Raw genomic sequence first — 23515 nt, forward strand, 5'->3', positions numbered from 1 at the left:
AGAGTGTACAATCTATTGACTTCATCTGCCTAAAATGTATGTCCCTACCTTAACACATTGTAAGCTAAATAGATAAGAGTTTGAGCCATAAATAGATAAGAGTTTGAGCCATGATGTACCCTGCCCTTCTGTACATTTAACTGTAAGAGTTAGATAAGTGTCCTGCTAGTGACCTGCTGGTGTGAGCTTGGAACCAATGAGTGTTGGGAGGGGTAACACGTGAAGGGCTTTTTCTGGAATTCAGTTGTATAGCCAGAGAAGTGAATGGGTGTCTCTGTGACTTCCTGGTTTCGGCACTTCTGAGCCAGCTTGGAGCTCAGGGGTCCAGCACGCATGCTGTGAATAAAACTTGTACTTTCTTCACGCCTCTGACTTTGTGTGTCCAAGTGACCTTTCATTATTACCTACAAATTTTTGTGCATCAAAAATGCTTGAGCTAAAACATAATAAAATAATTTAATTCAAACAATACACTGTGAATGCTCAAAACATCCACCCCCAGCTTTAACACAGGCTTTCAGTCACTTTGAGAAGTTGTTGGGCAGACTGGAAGGACCGCGAGGTCTTTTCCTGCCATCATTTATTGCGTTACTGTGTTAACAGCCTTATTGATGGGTCCCATATCATTTGCAGTGCTTCCTTGCTTTTGATGAATGTTTGCAACTTTGGGTGGAGCTTGTGTTAGGTCTTCAACATCACTTCCCAGACAGAAGTCGATGTCACTGTGACATCATTAACAGTAAGCTGGTACCCAATGGTAGTTTTACAAGGCAACAGTTTTGAACGCCGAACTGAGCACAAGTTATGATAGCTACCATTTATTTAAAAATTTATATTCTATATACATTGTCCCTGGATACCACACAACCCATGACTCACCCGCAGGATACGCAGGGCCTGATCATAATTCTCATGCCGCAGCTCCATCTCACCATATTCACACCACAAACTTGCCAGGTCATCCACCTGTTTATAATTCACCTTGGTGGCCTTCGCAAAGATTGTCCTTGCCTGAAAGGAGGCAAAAAAGATCAGTGTTTGCTTATCTCCCACAGGTCTCTCTCTATATTCGCAAGTTTGGCATTTGCAAATTTGGTTATTCATGAGCCTCCTAACCTCTTCCACATCTTACCATAAAGTCCTGGTGGTCTACCAGTGAAACAGAGCAGGAGTGATCTTTCTATATTCCTGCCCCGTGAAAGTCACAATCAAAAGTGGCTGCCCCAAGTTCCCATGGCAATCTCACGAGTTCCTGCGGTCTCACAAGACTGCCGTGGGAACTTGTGGCAGCCATTTCTGATTGTGGCTTTCACGGGGCAGAAGTGTAGGAAGATCGCTCCTGCCCTGCTTCACCGCTAGACTACCAGGGTTTTAAGTGTGGAGGGGTCTGGGAGGCCCCTAAAGTTATTCACAAATACACAAGGGCTGTGTCCCTAATCCCCACAGATCTGGAGGGGGGAGTGGACTGCTCATGAGCACCTTCCTCCTGCAGTCTACACTACCCCTTCTCTTCCTTTTTTGGCCTTAATCCATCTCTCTCTCTGTTCTCCGTGCCTCTAACTCCCAGTAAACTTTCCAGACCTTTTTGTAATACCACCCAACATGAGATCAAACCGAAAATTATACCACTGCTTCATATTAGGGGCATCCACATTGTGCTATACCAATACACACTTATGTGCCAACAACAATAGCTTGATAAAAACTTATCATCCTTACTTAATGCAGTGAGAAAAATAAAATTAGGGATGCTGATATTTATACTGTAGAACAGTTAGTATGCCTTTGGAAGGAATATGCAATGCAGAGTCATGTGAATGATCCTATTTTATTATTGGGAAGCAGCAAAAGCCGAACTATGAGGCGAGAAGATGAGAGTGTGAGCCATAAGAGAAAGTTCCGAGAGTCAAGTATACTGCGAGTAGAGAAAAAAGCCCGAGTAGCAAAGAAAATTTTGGGATTTCTCCAGCAGATTCTAACAGAACATACCTACTCATTTTCAAGTACACTTCACCCTCAATATTCGCGGGGGTTAGGGGCAGAGCTGGTTCACGAATATAAAAAAAACGCGAATAACTTTTAGGGATGGCTCTGACCCACCCCCGCCTCCCAGACCTTCCCCAGACCCTACCTGGTGGTCTAACGGCGACGCGAGGCAGGATCAATCTTCCTACACTCCTGCCCCATGCAGAGCCGTCATCAAAATGGCTGCCGTGAGTTCCCATTGGTGAGGGGATTGGATCCTTTAAGTCTCCGTGAAGGATTCACACAGATGACTTTATTTGGTCTGGTTGTACAGTTGTTGAGTTTTGTGTGTAAAATAAAAATTTTCAATAAAAAATCTTAAATAATAAAATGCTAGCCGCGCATGCGCACTTGCGCTGCGTGTTCTCTGATCCATTTTCTGTCGTGCTGTGCTGGCGAGAATGCGCATGCACGCTTAATACGTCACCAGGATCCACTCCACAAGCCGGGACCACAGCCAGCCGCCTATCGCCTCCACAAGCCCTTACTGGAGGATCGCCAAGAGAGCTCCCAGAGAATGCTGCGGCAGCGGGGGGGGTCAGAGGAGAGGGACCGGCACCGAGGGAGAAAGCATCGCCGCCGAGCGACCCCGAGGGCAGAGGCAGCCCGCGCGCACGGTGGACCAAACTGACAATTAAAACGGCTCATGCCGCGGCCCCGCTACACGCCCTCAGCCCCCGAGGCGCAGCAACCCTTCATTGACTGGCGGTGACCTGGGAAGGAGTAGGGGAGGAGGAGGAGGTGGAAGCTCGCGTGCAACCGTCCCCCCCCACCTCATCCCCACCCCTGGATTCAGTTCCATTTTTCCTAGTGGCTCGCCGGCGTGCGGACCTCGGTTTCCCCGCCCCTCCCCCCCCGGAAAGGACCCGAAGGACTGAGAGAAAAGGAGACGGAGTGAAGCGGTGGCAGCGGTTGCGGGTGCTGCGAAAACTTTCTTAAAGGGACAGTAATGCTCCTCTCTGGACAGATGCTAAAGGCCAGATTGCGGGAAGAGAAAGGGGGGGTGGGGGGAAATGCTGCTGCTGCTGCACAGGGGGCATGGAAACACACACAAAGACAGAGAAAGAAAGCGGGCCAGGGAGAGAAAAAGACAGAGAGAGAGAGAAAGACAGACAGAGATATATTCTAGCACCCGTTAATGTAACGTTCTAAAAGACTAGTATATATATAAAAAAATAATCCAAAATGACTGCCACCAGTAAAATCATGCCAAAAACGGCTGTGGAAACTTCCCTGAAAGTCACAAAATGCAGGGAAAGGGGTTTTTAGGTAGGGAACCTAGGCTCTGGTTGCAGAAAGCTTCAAAAATGAGTTTTGGACCTGATATTCAAGCTTCATCCAAGATGGCGTCATGCTGAGAAGCTGCAAAGTTGGCTTTTTTGAACCTCTATGGTGTTTAATGTGTCGGTTCTCTTCCCAGGGAAATGGGTAAAAGAAAGGGATTGGCGAAAGCCCAAGTCCTGGCAGTTAGCCAAGTACCGCCGATGAAGCAAACTATCAGAGGATTATAGAAGGTCGATTGGCCCCACGTCAGATGTCTCTCCTGCTCAAGCGCCACACATGCAACGTGTGCATGTTAGCTGTGCTAGCAGTAACGGGATCTCGTTGAGCCCCGAGAACAGAATCGCACCCCTGCAACCCGGAAGGAGTTTCTTCGAAGGAGAGCAGAAGTATGGAAGGAACTCAAACTTCTTTACGGCTATCCGGGAACTTCTCCCTGATAGAATTCTCTCCCCAACAGCAGGGATTGATGGTGAGGGTGTCTACTCCACAGCCTTTATATCCAGCTGAAGCTGTGAGTGGTGCTTGTGGGGGGAAAGATCCTTCCAAATGTTTTGCAGGTGTGAAAGTTAAACGAGCCATCATAACCTTAGAGGTACTCTGGGAGGCTATATAGGACTTAAACTCTTCTTTCTTGAGAAGAGTGGATAGAATGGAAGGTGAAATGAAAAATTTTTCTGAACAAATGGCTTCTCAGTCCCAGAACTTTGTGCAGCAATTGGAGAAAGTAACAGCTTTGGAACAGAAAGTGGAGGAGGTTAAGAACCTAGAAGTAGCTATGGTGAAAGATAAAATTCAACTCAGCAAAAGATTGAATATCTGGAGAATCAGTTGAGGAGGAATAATTTGAGATTTTTGAATTTTCCCAAGTCCCCTTTAATATCAGCAGTGGACTTGGTGAGACGCTATTTTAAAGAGGTCCTTAAAATACCAGAGGAAGCCCTTCCGCCAATTGTGAAGGCTCCTCCCCCATTCCAGCAGGGGAGAGCCGACGGAGGAGGGCTGCAGTCCGGCCATCGGACCAACGGTTGGCTCGGGGGCCCGTTCAAGCTGGACTTAAGTTTTGACTGTTTTGATTTTATTTTCACTTCTTTTTAGTTTATGATATATTTTTTAATCTCACTTATTGTTTTACCACTTATTTTATCATTCAAATTTCATTTAAATTTCCCCAAAATTCTATTGCTTCAACGGTTCTCCCTCTGCATCTATTCTTATCTCCCCTCTTTTTAACCTTTCAAATTCCTTTAGATCATTGTAATCTTATTAGTATGTTTATTTTCTTATTTTCCTCCTCTATCTCTATTTTCTTTCTTTATTACTCTTCTAATTGTCATTTTTCCTGGTACTTTAGTTAGATTGTGAGCCTTCGGGACAGTAAGGGAATTTCTAAGTACCTATCTTACTTATAATTTTAATGCACCAATATATTAATTGTAACCCATTCTGGGCTCTTTTGGGAGGACGGGCTAAAAAATCGAATAAATAAATAAATTATGGTTTTGGAAATGAGCCAGGAGGGGCAGGGACCTCGGGAGAACTGATGTGATGGTAAACGTAACTAATTTCCTAGAATAATCTCTTGAAAATAGTTACCCAGAGACTGACTCTAATTGTAACATTTGCTCTGGAACCGGATCGCAATAATGTTCTAAGTTTATATTTCCGCAATATTAATCAGCAGTTTATGGGATCAAATATTCAGATATTTCCTGATTTATATAGACACACACAAAAGAGGCACCAGTCATTCTTGGCTTATAGACCAAGAGTGATGCTTTGGGAGCAAATATTGTATTGAAATTTCCTGGTTTATGTATAGTATTATTTGAGGGTATAACGTTTACTTTTTTTGACCCAAAACAGCTATTGGATATTCTTTTGGCTAAAGAACAGATTAAGGTAACTGTATAACCCTCCAATGGTAGTTACTGGAGCAGGCTGAGAAAATGATGTGGGGGAAGCTTCCAGGGAAGTAAATTTGTTTTTCATTATAGTTATTGCTATGCATTTTGGATCTTATTTCCGTTTTATTGTGGTCTGTTTGGAAAGGATGTTTTCCTGATTTTTCTTTTTTTTCCTTTCCTAATATTACTATAATTTTATTATCATGGATGTATTGAGGTGATTGTAAAATTGAAATGTTAAATAATTAAAAAAAAAACAAAAACAAAAACGAGTTTTGGAGACATCCCCCGATTTTCCCCAATAGCTTTATTCAATGTGCAATGTGGTGCCTGCCTGCCTCAGCATAGGATTTCAGTTGGAACAAATGTAGAACTCTGCCTCACAGATTCGCTGGACATTCCTGGTCTTCTGGCTATCAATCGGACAGAGGCTGGACTGAGCCTCAAACCCTGGAAAAACTCGTCTCAAAGGGGAGAGGACCACACAGTGTTAGTCCTAGCCTGTGATCAAGCTCCTGAGTAAGTCACGAATGCAAGAAGATACACAGGGGATGGCCCCTGAGCTTAAAAAATAAAAAGGCTAGCTAGCTAGGTGTCCCCAAGGGCATACCTCTACCATGCATGTCTACGTCTTCTCCCAGACAAGAGGTCCTAACAAGTGGAAACTGCTGGGCATTGAGCCTCCAAATATATACTAAGAAAAAATACCCCAAAATAATAAAACCACATAACAGATCAGAAGCACTTCTGAGCAACTTGCTTGCAGAAAGCAAACTGAGGGGGAAAGAGTAGCTTCCTGGGAAGGAGGTGGAGTTGAAAACATGACTGACAGTTTTCTGCAAGCAACTTGCGAGTTGAGATACAGGACCACTAGACACGTTGCACTAGAAATGTATATTAGGCTCAAGAATGCAACCAGAGAAAAGAATGTCATTCCATGTCATTCTTTAAGGAGAGAGGGAAGAATCAGTATGAATGGGCACAACCATTGACCCTAAAAGCCTTGCATTAAAGAATGCTGGTGTAGAAGGACTGAGGGTGAGATAGACATTAAAGAATGACACAGGATGGTTTCCCGAAGGGAATAGTTTCATTCCATCTGGACTTCTTATATTCAAACTTTAAACCCACATTTAATAAGTTTAATATTGAACAGGCTGGGCTCAATTGAGGGAATGCCACAGTATTCTTGAAACTGCAACAATAGGGACTTCTTATGAAGGAGGGTGGGGGGATTTTGGCAGCTGTTTTCTGTGGGCGGGAGGTTAAAAGAACAAAACCTTTTTGCCTTGATTGCACAATACTCATTGGCCCATGTTGGGGTACGGGGGGAATTTTTTTTTTTTGGCTACTTGCTGCTGTTACTGTATGAAATTAATAATTTTTTTAAAGTAGTCCTCCCCCCAAAAAGTAAGGATAATTCCAGACCACTCCTTACACCCAGTGTTGTAACACGTACTGGACCAACTTCTTCCAATATTCCACTATGACACTTCAGGTGGCAATGTTAAAATTAAGTACTCTGAGGTTTTATAGTGAAACCTGTTGGGCATTTGATTTAGAAATAAGATATTGTAGCAATCCTGAAAACCTGACTGGCTAGGAGAGGGTTAAGAAGCATTGCGCCAATGACAATGATTCTACCATATCCCTTGGGGACATTTTCGTTTGCTTTCTTTTATGGTTACTTACATCCTCAATTTGTCCATTTTCTTCATAAAACTTGGCAAAAGCCACCCAGAGTCCATGGGGTTTCCCAGTAGCTTTGAGGGGATCCACAGTCTGAACTGCTTCCGTGTAGGTGTTTATAATCTAAATAAATAACATGAAGAAATTGGAGATAAGCTTTTGAAAAGGCCTTGATTTGAAAAAAAAATTTGTTACAATTTTTAACATTTACATTTAGAATATGAAGGTGTTTCTGAGAAAACTGCAATTAATGCAGAATAAGGCAACTAGGATGATATATGGTGCAAATAAATCCGATAGATTATTTCTTCTTTTGAAAGATCTTCCCTGGTTACTGATTCAATTTAGATTACAATTTAAGATTGCTTGTTTTGTCTTTAAATCTTTACCAGCACAGAGCCCATTTTCTGTTTGCAATCAATACCTTTTTTTTTTTTTGCCAAAATCGAGGAAAACTGAGGCTTACTAGAAGGATGTTAGCTTTTCCATTATAAAAAAACATTTTAATTTCTGGTGGAATTCATTATGTCACATATATAGAATGGAAAGATCATTGGCGGTACAGAATGGAAAGTATAAAAATTTTATAAAAATATGGGAGCCATTAACATCTTTTTGTCATGATTAAATGCCATTTTTCTATTAATTATATAACACTTAGTGTTGGGTGGGGGAGGGTTTCAATTGTAGGGTTTATGATCTTATAATGAATAATGGGATTAGAGGGAGGGTGGGGGGAGGGTTGCATTTATATTTATAAGATATAATGATAAGATGTTCAAGTTGTCTAATTAATAGTGTTTATTATGAATTTTTGTACACTTGATGAAAGTTTAAAAATGAATAAAGAATTAAAAAAAAACAAAAACAAAAAAAAAATATTAAATATAAAAAGTATTATCAACTGTCTTTTGGTTCTAGTGGTGCAAAGATTTGGAATGGTTTTCCTATGGTCATCAGCATCTTATCTTTTTCAAAAATTGCTGAAAGCGAAGATGGGTCTCTCAAACGTTTTGATAAGTTTTGGTGATTGCTGATCCAAGATGGCATTTCCATGAGCTCTATGAGAGGACGCCAGGAAGCTCGCCAATAAATTACCTTTGTACTTCTTCTTTGAGAATTATTACCTTTCAGTATGCCGAAGCGAAGAGGCAGGAGCGCAGCTGGAGCCTCGCGGCGCTCCGGACCAGTAGCAGTCGGCAGTATTGACGAACTCCTGCAGCGGATGCAGGACATCATGGTGGCGTCGGCAGTTTCCCTGCTAGAGACGTGGCAACGAGGCGAGATGCTGGAGGCTTCCTTGGGGCTTGAAACAACGCTCAGCCCCGACGCCAGAGCACCGCCCCTACAATCTCACATTACTAGCTCCCCGAGGGAGGGAGTGTTGCCAGGAGACGGTGGACATTCTACCCCTGAGGCCAGAGAAGTCGATCCGGAGAGCAGAAGTTTAAGCTCTCAGTTTTCTCAAGAGAGCCTGAACTTAGAAAGTGAAGATTCAACATCTGGTGGAGTAAGAACAGCCCAGACGGACCAGAGACAGGGAGAGATTGCAATTGTTGAGCAATTTGGAATAAATTTACAAGCTTTCTTACCTCAAAAACCCCAGGAAGTCATATTAGAATCCCTTTGGGATTTGATTTCTTAACTTGGGAAAGACTTTTAATTCTCAATTCCAACAATTAGAAGGGAAAATTAAGAATTATGATAATGAAATTGGGAACTTGAAAAAAGATTTAGAAGTCTCTAAATCCTTAACAAATAATCTTCAAGAAGATATAGGACTATCAAAGAAACTTCAAGAGACTTTGATTAAAGATAATATAAGTTTAAGAAGGAAAATTAAATCATTGGAGAACTTTTCTAGGAATAATAACTTAAGATTGATTAACTTTCCAAAAATTTCTACGATAACACCTAAAGATATGTTGAAACGATATCTTCAAGAAATATTGGAAATACCTGAGTCTGCATTACCACCTATTACGCAAGTGTATTATTTACCGACTAAGACTCGAGATATTCAACAAGTAATAAATCAAAACCCTATGAACATTTCAGCTGTATTAGAATTATCTGATAGAGAAATGTCTGTTCCATCTACTTTACTTTTAACGCTTGCACTTACCCCCGATAAGAATTGTTTAATGAGAATGTTCTATAAACATAGACAAAAAGAATTTCTTGGTTATAAGATACAAATGTTTCCAGACTTAGCAAGGGAGACTCAAAAGCGTAGAAGAGAATTTCTTTTGTTAAAACCTGGTGTTCTGGCCCTAGGGGCAACCTTTTTTCTTAGACATCCTTGTAAATGTGTAATTCATTATTAAACTCAGAAGTATGTTTTCTTTGAACCTCCCCAACTGATGTCCTTCCTGTCCTTGTCCCGACTGGAGAAGGAGAGTGCTAAATAGATTAGACATCCTTACTCTCCGATAACTTGTGATTCTATAAAGATTGTTTCTTTTTGATGTACTCGCATTTGATTTACATCTTGGATCCATTTGTTTAATTGTCTTTTGATAAATTTTTTTTTTCTTATCATGAATCCTCTTTCTGTATAAGTTTATCTTGATTGTATAAATTGAAAACTTATAAATAAATTTTAAAAAAAAAAGTTTTGGTTTACATAAATTATTTTTATTCTTTTTTTTGTTGTTATTTTATTGTTAGCCTTCTGTCTTGCTGTGATCCATGCTGAATCCTCTGGAGATAAAGCACAGTTAACTTACCGTTAACAGGTGTTATCCAGGGGCAGCAGGCAGATATTCTCACATGTGGGTGACATCATCCACAGAACCTCGGTACAGACAGCTGTACAAGTGCACCAGCACTTTAGAAAGTCTACGCCTGACCTTCTACTTCAAAGTATTACTATTTCTCTCCTCAAAGGCGTTGCCTCCAAATGGTATGGACTACTGTATCGAGGAATACCAGTATCTGTATCAACTCTGATGAGTTCCTGGCAATCTGACTTAGATATACCCACTAATGATGAAGTATGGCAAGTGGTGTGGACAAGATTATTTAAATCAATTAGCTCTGCTTCAGTACTCCAATCAATATACTTCTTTTTACATTGGCCTCACTAGATTGCTAAATTCTCACATAAAGTCTCTAATTCATGCTGGTCATGTGAGAGTTCTGTGGGTACGTTGCCGCATATGATATTCCAATGTCCTTAGCTCAAAATCTATTGGGAAAGAGTTTGGAATACCATCTCCTCCATTTTAATGACCCAAGAGCTGCTAAATCTCAAAATTATTGTTTTAGGTTAACAGGGCCTCATACAACCCCTCTCGGAGCCCAATGCTCGCCTGCTTCACATATTATTGTTTTTGGCCATCAAAAATATCCTGCACTGTTGGAAGAGTTTATCTAAGGTAGAATTCACGGTATGGTGTGGTGGAACACTGTATGTATCACTAACCAATATGAAAGTGTAATCGCAGGGAAACATCATTCCACTAGCACATATCTCAAAATATGGCGCCCTGTTCAAACCTATTGTGCTTTAGACAAACAGAGTTTCAGAATACATTGCTATCCTTAACTTATTTAGCTGGTGATGCCTCTTGAAAGATTCACTACGTTTTAATATGATTGCTGCTTACCATGTGCCAACAATACATGTGATGGTCCCCCCATATTCATTTGCTATTTACATTTTATGTAATCATATAGATTTATATGCACACAATGATTTGTACATATGATCTACTTCTTGTCTTATTTAATATTTGTATTTATTGCTTTCTACATATGATTTGTTTTTTGTTTTACTTAATACTTGTACATTTTGTTCACTAATCTTATAAAATTACTAAAACATTAAAAAAAAAAAAGAAAGTTTGCGACTGACCGCACCGCACATGCATGAGTGCCTTCCTATCCGTCATAGGTGTGCGGCTCCTCAGTTCAGTAAGCCAGCTAAGAAGCCAACCAGGGGAGGTGGGTGGGTTGTGAGAAGAATCGATAAAGCGTTTAATCAAAAACTGAATAAACTATAATATCTGTCTGCTGTCCCTGGATAACACCTGTTATGGTAAGTAACTATGCTTTATCCCAGGACAAGCAGGCAGCATATTATCACATATGGGTGACCTCCAAGCTAACCAGAATGCGATAGTGGGAGAGTTGGCCTTTCAGGAAAATACATTTTTGTAACACTGCTTGGCCAAAGTGCACATCCCGTCTGGAAAAAGATTCCAGACAGTAATGAGAGGTGAACATATGAACTGAGGACCAAGTAGCAACTTTGCAGATTTCATCAATAGTAGAGTGAAGAAAAGCTACTGAAGCTGCCATAGCTCTAACTTTATGGGCAAGTGACCTAACTCTCCAGTTGCAGCCCAGCCTGAGCATAACAGAACGAGATGCAAGCAGCCAACCAATTAGAAATTGTTTTCTTGGATACAGGATGCCCCAACTTGTTAGGATCAAGAGACAAGAAGCTGGGGAGATGATCTAGTCCTTTTCAAATAGTAAGCCAATGCTTATTTGCAGTCCAGAGTATGAAGAGCCGTTTCCCCAGGATGAGAATGAGGCTTAGGAAAAAAATACTGGGAGAACAATCGATTGATTGAGATGAAATTAATTGACGACCTTTGGTAAGAACTTTGGATGAGTGTGTAGCAGCACCATGTCCTGGTGGAACATTATAAATGGTGGATCCGCCACTAAAGCTTAAAGCTCACTCACTCTGCGAGCAGAAGTTAGAGAAATGAGGAAAACTACTTTCCAAGTGAGGTATTTGAGATGAGTCGAAGTCACTGGTTCAAAAGGAGGCTTCATCAATCTAGCAAGATCCCAAACTACTGGAGGTGGTTTGACATTGAAAAGTCCTTTCATGACTGGAAAGACTATAGAGGGTTGAATTACTGTTTCTGGTAGAGTTCGGTGTGTCATGTGTATGAAAAGCACAGTTACTTACCGTAACAGGTGTTATCCAGGGACAGCAGGCAGATATTCTTAACGCATGGGTGACGTCACCGATGGAGCCCCGGTACGGACACTTTTTACTAGAAAGTTCTAGTTGGCCGCACCGCGCATGCGCGAGTGCCTTCCCGCCCGACGGAGGAGTGCGTGGTCCCCAGTTAAGATAAGCCAGCTAAGAAGCCAATCCGGGGAGGTGGGTGGGTCGTAAGAATATCTGCCTGCTGTCCCTGGATAACACCTGTTACGGTAAGTAACTGTGCTTTATCCCAGGACAAGCAGGCAGCATATTCTTAACGCATGGGTAACCTCCAAGCTAACAGAGAGGGAGGAGGGATGGTTGGCCATTAGGAAAATAAATTGTGTAACACAGATTGGCCGAAGTGCCCATCCCGTCTGGAGAAGGTATCCAGACAGTAGTGAGTAGTGAATTTGTGAACTGAGGACCAAGTGGCAGCCTTGCAGATTTCCTCGATGGGCGTGGAACGGAGGAAAGCCACAGAAGCAGCCATAGCTCTGACCCTGTGAGCCGTAACAGCACCTTCCAGTGAAAGACCGGCCCGAGCATAACAGAACGCAATGCAGGCAGCAAGTCAGTTGGAAAGCGTCCGTTTGGAGACAGGACGACCTAGACGGTTAGGGTCGAAGGACAAAAGGAGCTGAGGAGACGAGCGGTGAGCCCTGGTACGGTCAAGGTAATAAGCAAGGGCACGCTTACAGTCCAGCGTGTGCTGTGCCTGTTCCCCAGGATGAGAATGGGGTTTTGGGAAAAAGACAGGTAACACAATGGACTGGTTAAGATGAAAGTCCGAGACCACCTTGGGGAGGAATTTCGGATGGGTACGCAGAACCACCTTGTCATGGTGAAAAACAGTGAAAGGTGGGTCGGCAACCAGTGCATGCAACTCACTAACCCTCCTGGCAGAGGTGATGGCAATGAGGAAAAGCACCTTCCATGTAAGAAATTTGAGGGAGGTTGTGGCAAGAGGCTCAAACGGAGGTTTCATGAGGGCCGATAGAACCACATTCAGGTCCCAGACGACTGGAGGAGGCTTCAGAGGTGGTTTGACATTGAAGAGGCTTCTCATGAACCGGGAAACCAGTGGATGAGCCGTGAGAGGTTTTCCAAGGATAGGCTCATGAAACGCAGTGAGAAGAGGATAAAGCGTGGCCAGGGAGAGCATTCTGAACTTTTCCTTGACCAGACACTTGTTGAGGTCCCGGAGATCGAGGATGGGACGGAGGTCTCCTGTCTTCTTGGGAACCAGGAAGTAGCGGGATTAGAATCCCTGACCTCTTTGGTCTGTGGGAACCTCTTCGATGGCATTGAGAAGAAGGAGGGATTGGACCTCCCTTAGGAGGAGAAGGGACTGGGAGGAGTGAGACGCAGACTCTATTGGAGGATTGTCTGGTGGAAGAGTCTGGAAGTTGAGAGAGTAGCCGTGGCGAATGATGTTGAGGACACACAGGTCTGATGTGATGACCTCCCAACGGTTGAGGAAGAGTTGGATGCGTCCTCCGATTGGTTGAGGGAGAGGTAATGATGGTGGGAGACTGGCTATGCCCTGGAGAAAGGAGTCAAAAGGGCTGAGATGGTTTTGACGGAGGAAGAGGCTTGGCAGGTTGGGCGAGATTGAGAGCGAGCTTGAGTGTGTTGTTGCTGACGAGGTCTGCGAGGCTGCTGCTGGGGCGGGTTGAGAGGTCTGGCCGAGAACCTGCGCTGGTAAGAGGACTGTGGTCTGTAAGGACGAGCAGGTGGAGCCTTCTTTTTAGGTTTCACCAGAGTGTCCCATCTGGTCTCATGGGCTGAGAGCTTCTGGGTGGTTGAATCCAGGGACTCCCCAAAAAGTTCATCCCCAAGACAGGGTGCGTTAGCTAGGCGGTCTTGGTGGTTGATGTCAAGATCAGATACCCTCAACCAGGCCAGACGCCACATGGCAACAGCTATGGCAGATGCTCGGGAGGTCAGCTCAAATGAATCATAAATAGAGCGCACCATGAATTTCCGCAGTTGAAGGAGGCTGGAAATTTGTTGTTGAAAGAGTGGAACTTTGCGTTCAGGGATGTATTTCTGTAGGGCGGATAGTTGTTGTACAAGATGCTTCATATAAAATGAGAAGTGAAATGTGTAATTATTCACCCTATTGGCCAGCATCGCATTTTGATAAAGGCGTTTGCCAAACTTATCCATTGTTTTGCCTTCTCTGCCAGGAGGGGTGGAGGCATAAACACTGGAGCCCTGAGTTTTCTTTAATGTAGACTCAACTAGGAGAGACTCATGGGGCAATTGAGGTTTGTCAAAACCCGGAATTGGGATGACCCTGTATAGGCTATCTAGTTTACGAGGGGCTCCGGGGACAGTGAGTGGATTCTCCCAATTTTTATAAAAAGTTTCCCGCAGTATGTCATGGACGGGTAACTTGAGAAATTCTTTGGGAGGTTGTTCAAAATCTAAGGCGTCCAGAAAGGCCTGGGACTTTTTAGAGTCGGACTCTAAAGGAATAGAAAGAGCCGCCGACATCTCCCTGAGGAACTTGGTGAAAGAGGATTGCTCAGGCTTAGAAGTGGTATCGGGCACTGAGGGTTCCTCGTCTGTTGACGATGCGTCCTCCTCGGTACCGGGTGGGGATTCTTCCCATAAGTCCGGGTCTCTGATATCAGTGTGCGCACGCCGAGATATCGGGGTGGAAGGCTCGGTGTGGCGGGTCTTAGAAAGAGACTTGCCAGAGTGCATTGAGACGGTACCGGGAGAGGAAGACCGGTGCTGATCCCGGTCCCGGGAAGAGCGGTGCCGTTCTCGGTCTCGGGGAGACCGGTGCCCTTCCTGGTCCCGAGGAGGATCGGCTTCAGAGCGGGTCTGTACTACAGGATGAGAACGGAGTGGTTCAGCCGAGAGGACTGGCATGGAAGTGTTGAGTGGCACCGAGGGAGTGGACACCGGTGGGATGGTGCGAGGCTCGGGCCGGTCTGGTACCGAAAAGAGTGGTGCCAAAAGGGTCGGTAACAGGTGCTGGAGTTGGTGCTGCAGCTGTTCCTGCAATTTGTCTTGGAGTATGGCCGCGATGCGGTCATCCAGGGGTGGCACCGGTACCGCTTTTTTCTTTTTCGGTTCCATAGGTGCTGCTCCACGCCCCGGCGATGAGGAGGCCGATGACGAGGCACTCACCGAAATCGGGGCGGAGCGTTTGCGGGGTCGGCGTGAGGCCGGGAGGACCGGCGTCGCCACTGTGGCAGGTGGGCGCTCAAGGGAGGTGGAAGGCTTCTTAGCCGGCTTACCTGGTGCCAGCGACCCCGAGGAAGGATCGGGCGTCGTCGAAGTAGTCGGTGCCGTCTTTTGCGGTACCGTCGACGTCGCGGCAGGTTCCATAGCAGATCCGGTACCGAAAAGGATGTTCTGCTGGATCTGCCGATTCTTTAAAGTGCGTTTCTTAAGAATGGCACAGCGGGTGCAGGTGTCAGCCCGATGCTCTGGACCCAAACACTGTAGGCACCAATTGTGTGAGTCAGTGAGGGAGATCGGGCGTGCACACCGCTGGCACTTCTTAAAGCCCGGTTGCGGGGGCATGAAGGGAAACACGGCCTCCGCAAAATCAAAACCAGAGGCCTGTATGGTGACAACAGGCCCCGCTGGGGCCGGTTTCAAAAAATAGAGAAAATCGAGAGATATTTTTTTTGAATCGAAGAAAAAAGAGAACCCGAAGTGGGAAAAAGAGAAAAAACGAGAAAAAAACGCGAGCGGGAAGGCAAAAAGGATGTTTTCAACGGCCGTTGAAACCACATGCGACTTCTTCGCTCCGCGGAAACGAAGAAACTGGGGACCACGCACTCCTCCGTCGGGCGGGAAGGCACTCACGCATGCGCGGTGCGGCCAACTAGAACTTTCTAGTAAAAAGTGTCCGTACCGGGGCTCCGTCGGTGATGTCACCCATGCGTTAAGAATATGCTGCCTGCTTGTCCTGGGATAATGGAAAAAACATTGGCGATTAAGAGAGGTTATTATAAGAAATTTAAAGATGTGTGGGGACCATTAATTGATTACTATAATAAATAATTGTATTTATCCCCATTTAGTATGTATAGGGTGGGAGGGTGGATGGGTGGGTTTTATTTCATTGTGATGGGTAATATTTGGAAAAGGAGGGATGGGAGGTAATTTATGGTATAAAATGATTGTAGAGTTTCAAGTGAAGAATGTATAGTATGACTTGATTTATTGTACACTTGTTTGTATAATGTAAAAAGGAATAAAGATATTTAAAAAAAAAAGAAAAGTCCTTTCATGAATCTGTAAACCACAGGATGAGAAGCTAGTGGTTTTCCATCCACTGGTTGATAAAAAGCAGCAATTGCACTGAGATGAACTCTGGATTTGAAGCCAGATTGTGACAAATGCAGGAGATAATCCAAAACTGAAGAAACAGAGGTGGATTTTGGATCCTGGTGATGAAGTATGCATCAGGCAGAAAAACAGGTCCATTTCTGAAAATAACACTGATGTGTAGCCGGTTTTCTGGAAGCATCCAAGATGTCTCTGACAGGCTGAGAAAATTGTAGGTTAGGTGAAGTCAGCCCAAGAGGTACCAAGCTGTCAGGTGCAAAGACTGAAGGTTGGGGTGCAGAAGAGAATCGTGACGCTGCGTGAGAAGAGATAGAAAAATTGGAAGAGGTATTGGTTCCTTGATACTGAGTTGACATAGAAGGGAGAACCATGGTTGTCTGGGCCACCAAGGAGTTATCAGAATCATGGTGGCAGACTCCTGTTTGAGCTTGATAGCGTTTTGACAACAAGAGTAATGGGTGGAAACGCATAGAGGAACATGTGCGTCCAATCCAGGAGAAAAGCATCCAATTCTAGGCGATGAGAATATAGCCTGGGGCAAAAGCAGGTTCATTTGCCATTTTTTGGCCCATTCTTCTAGCGTCGTTAGGTCCCTTTGCAGATCTTCGCAGTCTTCCATGGTATCAACCCCGCGGTAGAGTTTGGTGTCATCCGCAAATTTAATAACAACAAATTGCGAAGTTATTAAATTTGCGGATGACACCAAACTCTACCGCGGGGTTGATACCATGGAAGACTGCGAAGATCTGCAAAGGGACCTAACGACGCTAGAAGAATGGGCCAAAAAATGGCAAATGAACTTTAATGTAGGGAAATGCAAGGTCATGCATGTAGGGAAAAAGAACCCGATGTTCAGCTACAAAATGGGAGGATCACTGCTAGGGGTAAGTAACCTTGAAAGAGACCTGGGAGTGATGGTGGACACGTCTTTGAAGGCGTCGGCACAGTGCGCCACAGCCTCAAGAAAAGCAAACAAAATGTTGGGTATCATTAAGAAGGGTATCACGACCAGGACAAAGGAGGTCATCCTGCCACTGTATCGTGCAATGGTGCGACCGCATCTGGAGTACTGTGTCCAATATTGGTCGCCGTACCTCAAAAAGGACATGGCGGTACTTGAGAGAGTCCAGAGAAGAGCAACTAAACTGATAAGAGGTATGGAAAACCTCTCATATACTGACAGACTGAAAAAGCTGGGGCTGTTCTCCCTGGAAAAGCGGAGACTTAGAGGAGACATGATAGAAACCTTCAAGATCCTGAAGGGTATAGAAAAAGTAGACAGGGACAGATTTTTCAGATTACGGGGAACCACAAGTACAAGGGGGCACTCGGAAAAACTAAAAGGAGACAGGTTTAAAACAAATGCCAGAAAGTTCTTTTTCACCCAGAGGGTGGTGGACACATGGAACGCGCTTCCGGAGGCTGTGATAGGCCGGAGCACGTTACAAGGCTTCAAAGAAGGTTTGGATAGGTTCCTAGAGGATAAAGGAATTGAGGGGTACAGATAAGAGTAGCGGTAGGTTATAGGGATAGTCTGGGACCATTGCTTAGGCAATGGGCCTGATGGGCCGCCGCGGGAGCGGACCGCTGGGCGAGATGGACCTCTGGTCTGCCTCAGCGGAGGCAACTTCTTATGTTCTTATGTTCTTAGCTTGTGGTTGTGGGGAGATGCAAACAGGTCTAAGGTCTATTTGAGGAGTCCACCATTGAGAGAACACAGGATGGAGAGCTGCTGAGTTCAGCGTCCATTCGTGAGGTTGAAGAATGCAGCTTAGTTTGTCCTCTAAAGAATTCTGTTCCCCCTGAATGTAAACAGCTTTGAGGAAGATGTTGTGAGGAATCACCCAATTCCAAATCTTTTGAGCCTCTTGCCAGAGAAGGAGAGATCCCGATCCTCCTTGCTTATTTATATAGTTCATGGCCACCTGACTGTCCATACAGGCAAGGAGAACTTGATCTTGTAGAAGATGCTGAAAAGCCTTGAGAGCATTGAAAATTGCTCTAAGTTCCAACAGATTTATACAATGGCGTCAATCTCTGGCAGACCAAAGGCCTTGAGTGCTTAGGCCATCAAGGTGAGCTCACCAAGCATAGGGTGATGAATCCGTGGTGAGAACTTTCTGATGAGGAGGTGTGTGGAATAACAATCCTTTGGAAAGATTGGAAGAGAGCACTGAAGTGATTGTCAAAGAGAAGAGGTGACTGAAATGTGTTGCGAAAGTGGGTCGACAGCCTGCGACCACCAAGTAGCCAGAGACCACTGAGGGATCCGTAGGTGAAGCCTGGCAAAAGGCGTCACTTGGACTGTAGATGCCATGTGTCCCAGTTGCCTTTGATGTGTATGCTTTCAAAGAGAATTTTTAATTTTTTTTCAGAATCTGTTGTAGAATGTTTCCAAATACAAGAGTCGTGAGTAAAAGATGTCAAACATAAGAATAGCCTTACTGGGTCAGACCAATGGTCCATCAAGCATTCTCACAGTGGCCAATCCAGGTCACCAATACCTGGCCAAAACTCAATATTCCATGCTACCAATCCAGGGCAAGCAGTGGCTTCCCCCATTTCTTTCTCAACAACAGACTATGGACTTTTCCTCTAGGAAATTGTCCAAACCTTTCTTAAAACCAGCTACACTATCCGCTCTTACCACAATCTCTGGCAATACATTCCAGAGCTTAACTATTCTCTGTGTCAAAAAAAAATTCCTCCCATTGGTTTTAAAAGTATTTCCCAGTAACTTCATCGAGTGGATGATTCGAAGCAAACTTTATTTAGTCAGTAGTATAGACACCTTTGGGGGAGTTGAAGTGATTTCAGTTTTCTAGCTGACCTTGACCAGGAATTGATGAATAAAGTTTATGAGTGGTTCATCGGTTTTTGCATATAAGATTTGGAACATTATGCATGATAGTTTGAAGGTGATGTGAGTTTTGACAGGTAGCTAGTGTAAGTTCTTACAGCAAGGTGAGAGAGTGTCAATTTTTTTTTAGTTTGAATATTAAATCTGACCATCATGTTTTGAATCATCTGTAGTTTGTTTAAGAGAGGTAGAGTATAGACCCGCATAGAGGGAGTTGTAATAATCCAAGTGGGACAGTATAAGCATTTGTGTAAGTACGATGAAATGGCACTCTTGAAAAAAGGGTCTGGGTGTCATTGTAGACAATTTGATGAAACCTTCCGCCCAATGTGTATCGGCGGCCAAAAAACCAAACAAGAGGCTAGGAATGATTAAAAAAGGGATGGTTAACAAGACTAAGAATGTTATAATGCCTCTGTATCGCTCCATGGTGCCACCTCACCTGGAGTATTGCGTTCAATTCTGGTCTCCTTATCTCAAGAAAGATATAGTGGCAGTAGAAAAGGTTCAAAGAAGAGCGACTGAAATGATAAAGCGGATGGAACTCCTCTCGTATGAGGAAAAACTAATAGGGTTAGGGCTCTTCAGCTTGGAAAAGAGATGACTGAGGGGAGATATGATTGAAGTCTACAAAATCCTGAGTGGAATAGAATGGGTACAAGTGGATCGATTTTTCACTCTGTCAAAAATTACAAAGACTAGGGGACACTCTATGAAGTTACAGGGAAATAGTTTTAAAACCAACAGGAGGAAATATGTTTTCACTCAGAGAATAGTTAAGCAATAGGCACCTCACAAATTTTGATCAATCAAAAAGAAAGCAAATCCAAAGGGCAGAGGGATAACAGCAGAAAAGTAGTAGGATCTTCATATCCAGCTATTGCACCGGAAAGTGCAGAGCCCTTACACAGAACTGTAGTGTGAGGAAGAATGACAGGGAGTGAAGAGCCCTCACATACAGATAGAATGATGTAAGTAGTACAGAAAATGGTTGAAGACAAAAAATGTCTCCTGACCCCAAAAGGGTAGGAGGGCAGAGACGGCCACCAGAACCTCAATCTAAATTATTAGTGTAAGTGGAAAAAGTCCTCAGTCTCACAGCTCAAAGTGGGAAATTACAACCCCTATATGCACAGCTGCTACAATAGTAAACCCAAAAAGGGTATTTTTACCTGTGAAACATCCCAGGACTAAACCACAATTTTGTACTAAAGTGTACTAAATGAACGTGCTAAATAGCGAAAATCTTTAAAGTTCAAGCCGTCTCTGTCCCTCAACACGGGGGTACTCTGCGACTAGAGTTCGTACAAGCCTAGAAAAATCAATCAAGCTGGACACAATACTGGAAAACTGGAAGTCGAGCATAATGTTACTTCTCTCTTCCAAAAAAAAGAAGTAGAGTGTGCTCAATAAAGCTGCGTGCTCTCCATGTCCAACGGGGTTCCGTTTCAAAGGTCGAAAAAAAAACCTTCCCTCAGGAACCAGCACTGCTGTCACTGCTCACTCAATTACACAAAGTCCTAGCGTGTTGAGAAGAGGCAGAAAAATGATGGCAAAGAAGTCCAGATCCATCCAGTCTGCTCATTTTTCCTTCCTATTGCAGTAATACAAATGGTATCTCAGATTTGCTCCTTCCTGCTTCCTAGGAATCCCTGTATGGATGAAGAAAGCAAGGGCAGAATCCAACATCCCAAGCCTTTGGGAGATATGCTTACCTCTCGTGGCTTTCCCTCGTAGAGCTTCACCCTCTTGTGCCATTCGTGCACGTTATGGGGGTTCTGCCGCAACAGTACACTGTTCAGAAGCAGAGGCCGGCGATTGATGAGCTGCTCAAAACGTGCTAATCTCAATTCCAGGTCCACGTCATCTAGCAAAACAAAAACAAAAGAATACTTGTCTATGAGACAAACTTGGTTCTTTTTGTTGCATAGAGCTTTTTGGACCCCAGTACGTTTGCAGAAGTTGGATAGCTCTAGGTCTAATAGATGCTGGCATTGTAATTTAGATGCTGGGACTTTAGATCATTTACTTTTTTTCTGTCCCTATATAAATGCCTTTTGGAGGTTAATTTGGTCCCAAATTAATTCATTGTTAGAAAATCATGTTGCCCTATCTTATGATACTATTTTATTTGGTACATCTATGAGATTAACGAGTCAAATTTCAGCAAATAACAATAAACTTGTGCTAATACTGACGGGGGTTGCCATTCAACATATTACTGGAAATTGGAAGGATTATGCTAAACTTAATTATACCTTTTGATGGAATTCAGTCTGTCGTATTTATAAAATGGAGAGAGTGCTTGCTATACAGCAAGGAAATTATAACACTTTTAAAAAGATTTGGGGGCCACTGATTACATATTCTAATGACTAGACACTTTAAACACCTTTTTATTATATAGGAATATGATTAGTATGGGATTGGGATGTACGATATATGTTTTAATTGGTTGATTCCTAATGGAAGGGATGGGGAGGGAGGGTTTCTTTTTTATGCTTTTGATAATAATATATAAGAATATCAAGTGATTTGTAAGAATTCTCTGATTAAATATTGTACACTTGTAAGATTTGAAAATGAATAAAGATTTAAAAAAAAAAAAAAAAAAAAAGAATATATAAAAAAAAAAGAATACTTATACATTATCATCTAGTGAATACAGAGCAGCTCGTATACAACCAAGGAACACAGATATCTACAAGAGCCCATAAGAAGTTAATACACTGGAACTTGTACCACCGCAGCCTTCTCAGCACTCAGTGAGAGGAAATAAAGACATTCTTCCTATGTCTTCTTATACTATGTAGGTGCAGTGAGGCCTAGACAAGCACTTTCACAGGACAGAAACCAGGTTTGGAAACCACAGCTCTGTAACTCTGCTACCATATTCTTTAGTGGCTTCTACTTGTTTAAATTGCTTACCACCACCTAATTGGTGATATTCAGCAACACAAACACAAAAGCTGTCCTAAATTAATTCACTTAGCTATGTGGGCAGTTGTACTGAATAACAGTTAGGACCCACATAACTGGGGTTTTTTTCTTCTCAAAAAAGCCCCTCCTCTCTTCTCCTTCCTCATCTGCAAATCAGAAACCCCTCCCCCACAAGAACTGTTTCATGGAACAGCTGGTCATGGAACCAACACGGGGAGATGCCACTCTTGACCTAATCTTCAACGAACTAGGGGGACCCGCTAAGGAGGTGGCGGTACTAGCCCCATTAGGAAACAGCGATCATAACACGATCCAGTACAGGCTAGAAATTGGACCATCAAAGGTGAAAAGAACCACAATGACAGCACTCAACTTCAAAAAAGGGAATTATGATGCCATGAGGAAAATGGTGGGAAAGAAACTCATCGATACCGCAAGGAAGATAGAGTCCGTAGAAAAGGCCTGGACCCTACTCAAAGGCACAGTGCACGAAGCACAGAACCTGTGCGTCCCCAAGTTCAGGAAAGGGTGCAAGAAAAATAGAACAAAAAACCCAGTGTGGATAACAAATACAGTGAAAAAGGCGATAAGTGACAAGAAAGCATTTGATGAACTCTGCGGCAAAGTTGATTTCGGGAATCCCACGTAGAGAGCATATTACTCCAGTGTTGAAGCAGTTGCACTAGCTCCCAGTGGCACAAAGGATCTGCTTCAAGGTTCAGTGGTGCATCAGAGTTTGTATGTTTTTGTTCCTCTGAATTTTAAAACTCTATGGGAGGTATACCAACCGAGGAGATTCTTAAGGTCTGAAGGCACAGCGAGATTAATTTCGAGGAAGAAGAAAAATCAAGAATAGCACTGATGTCCGTGACAGGAGTAAAACAATGGAATCTCCTCCCTGGCTTCCTGAGGACCTGTTCGGATCCATTACTGTTTAAGCGAATACTAAAAACTCAATTGTATGTAGATGCCTTCCTCTGATGCTATATGGAAGGGAGATGAATCTGAACTATGAATCTGAACTATCTGAACTATTATACTAAACTAAACTACTTATACTTAAACTCTACTCTTAATTTGCTGTATACTCCCTGTATTTAACTACTGCACAGTCCTGAATGTCCAAACATTTAACCTATTGTACATCTTATTTGTCTAATTACTCTCCATTGTGTATGTTTATCTGTAGACCGTTCTGAGCTACTGGGAGGACGGGATAAAAATCTAAATAAATAAATGAATAATGCTCTTGATTCATTAATGATTGATGATCCTACTGCAGTTCTCTGCTATTTTTAGTGGGTTAAATGTATGTACTGAAAGTATTGTTATATGTTGTTCTTTGAATCATTGTGAATGTTTTATGCTGTAAACCGCTTAGTTACAGGCGGTTAAGAAATTTTATAAATAAATTCTGCACCTCAGTTATTGGCTGTTCCTGTGCATTCCTGGATGTCCTTCGGGCCACAGAGATAATTTCACTGCCTCTCTCCCAAGAACTTTTGTTTTTCTGTTATGTTCTCTCCATAGTTCCCAACCCAC

General features: G+C 43.3%; 1 protein-coding gene across 2 annotated transcripts in view; it reads right to left on the reverse strand.

Annotated features, from left to right (window-relative positions):
• The window catches only part of XAB2 (XPA binding protein 2), a 106014-nt gene that overhangs the window by 40167 nt on the left and 42332 nt on the right, over positions 1 to 23515 (reverse strand). For both annotated transcript variants that reach the window (XM_033916022.1, XM_033916024.1), the window contains exons 8-10: positions 20749 to 20900; positions 6906 to 7025; positions 880 to 1011 (exon numbers count right to left, since the gene is read on the reverse strand). In XM_033916022.1, the coding sequence (XP_033771913.1) occupies positions 880 to 1011; positions 6906 to 7025; positions 20749 to 20900 (404 nt within the window). The remainder of the gene's footprint in view (positions 1 to 879; positions 1012 to 6905; positions 7026 to 20748; positions 20901 to 23515) is intronic.

Source organism: Geotrypetes seraphini, chromosome 12 (assembly GCF_902459505.1).
Source record: "Geotrypetes seraphini chromosome 12, aGeoSer1.1, whole genome shotgun sequence".
Lineage (NCBI taxonomy): Eukaryota > Metazoa > Chordata > Amphibia > Gymnophiona > Dermophiidae > Geotrypetes > Geotrypetes seraphini.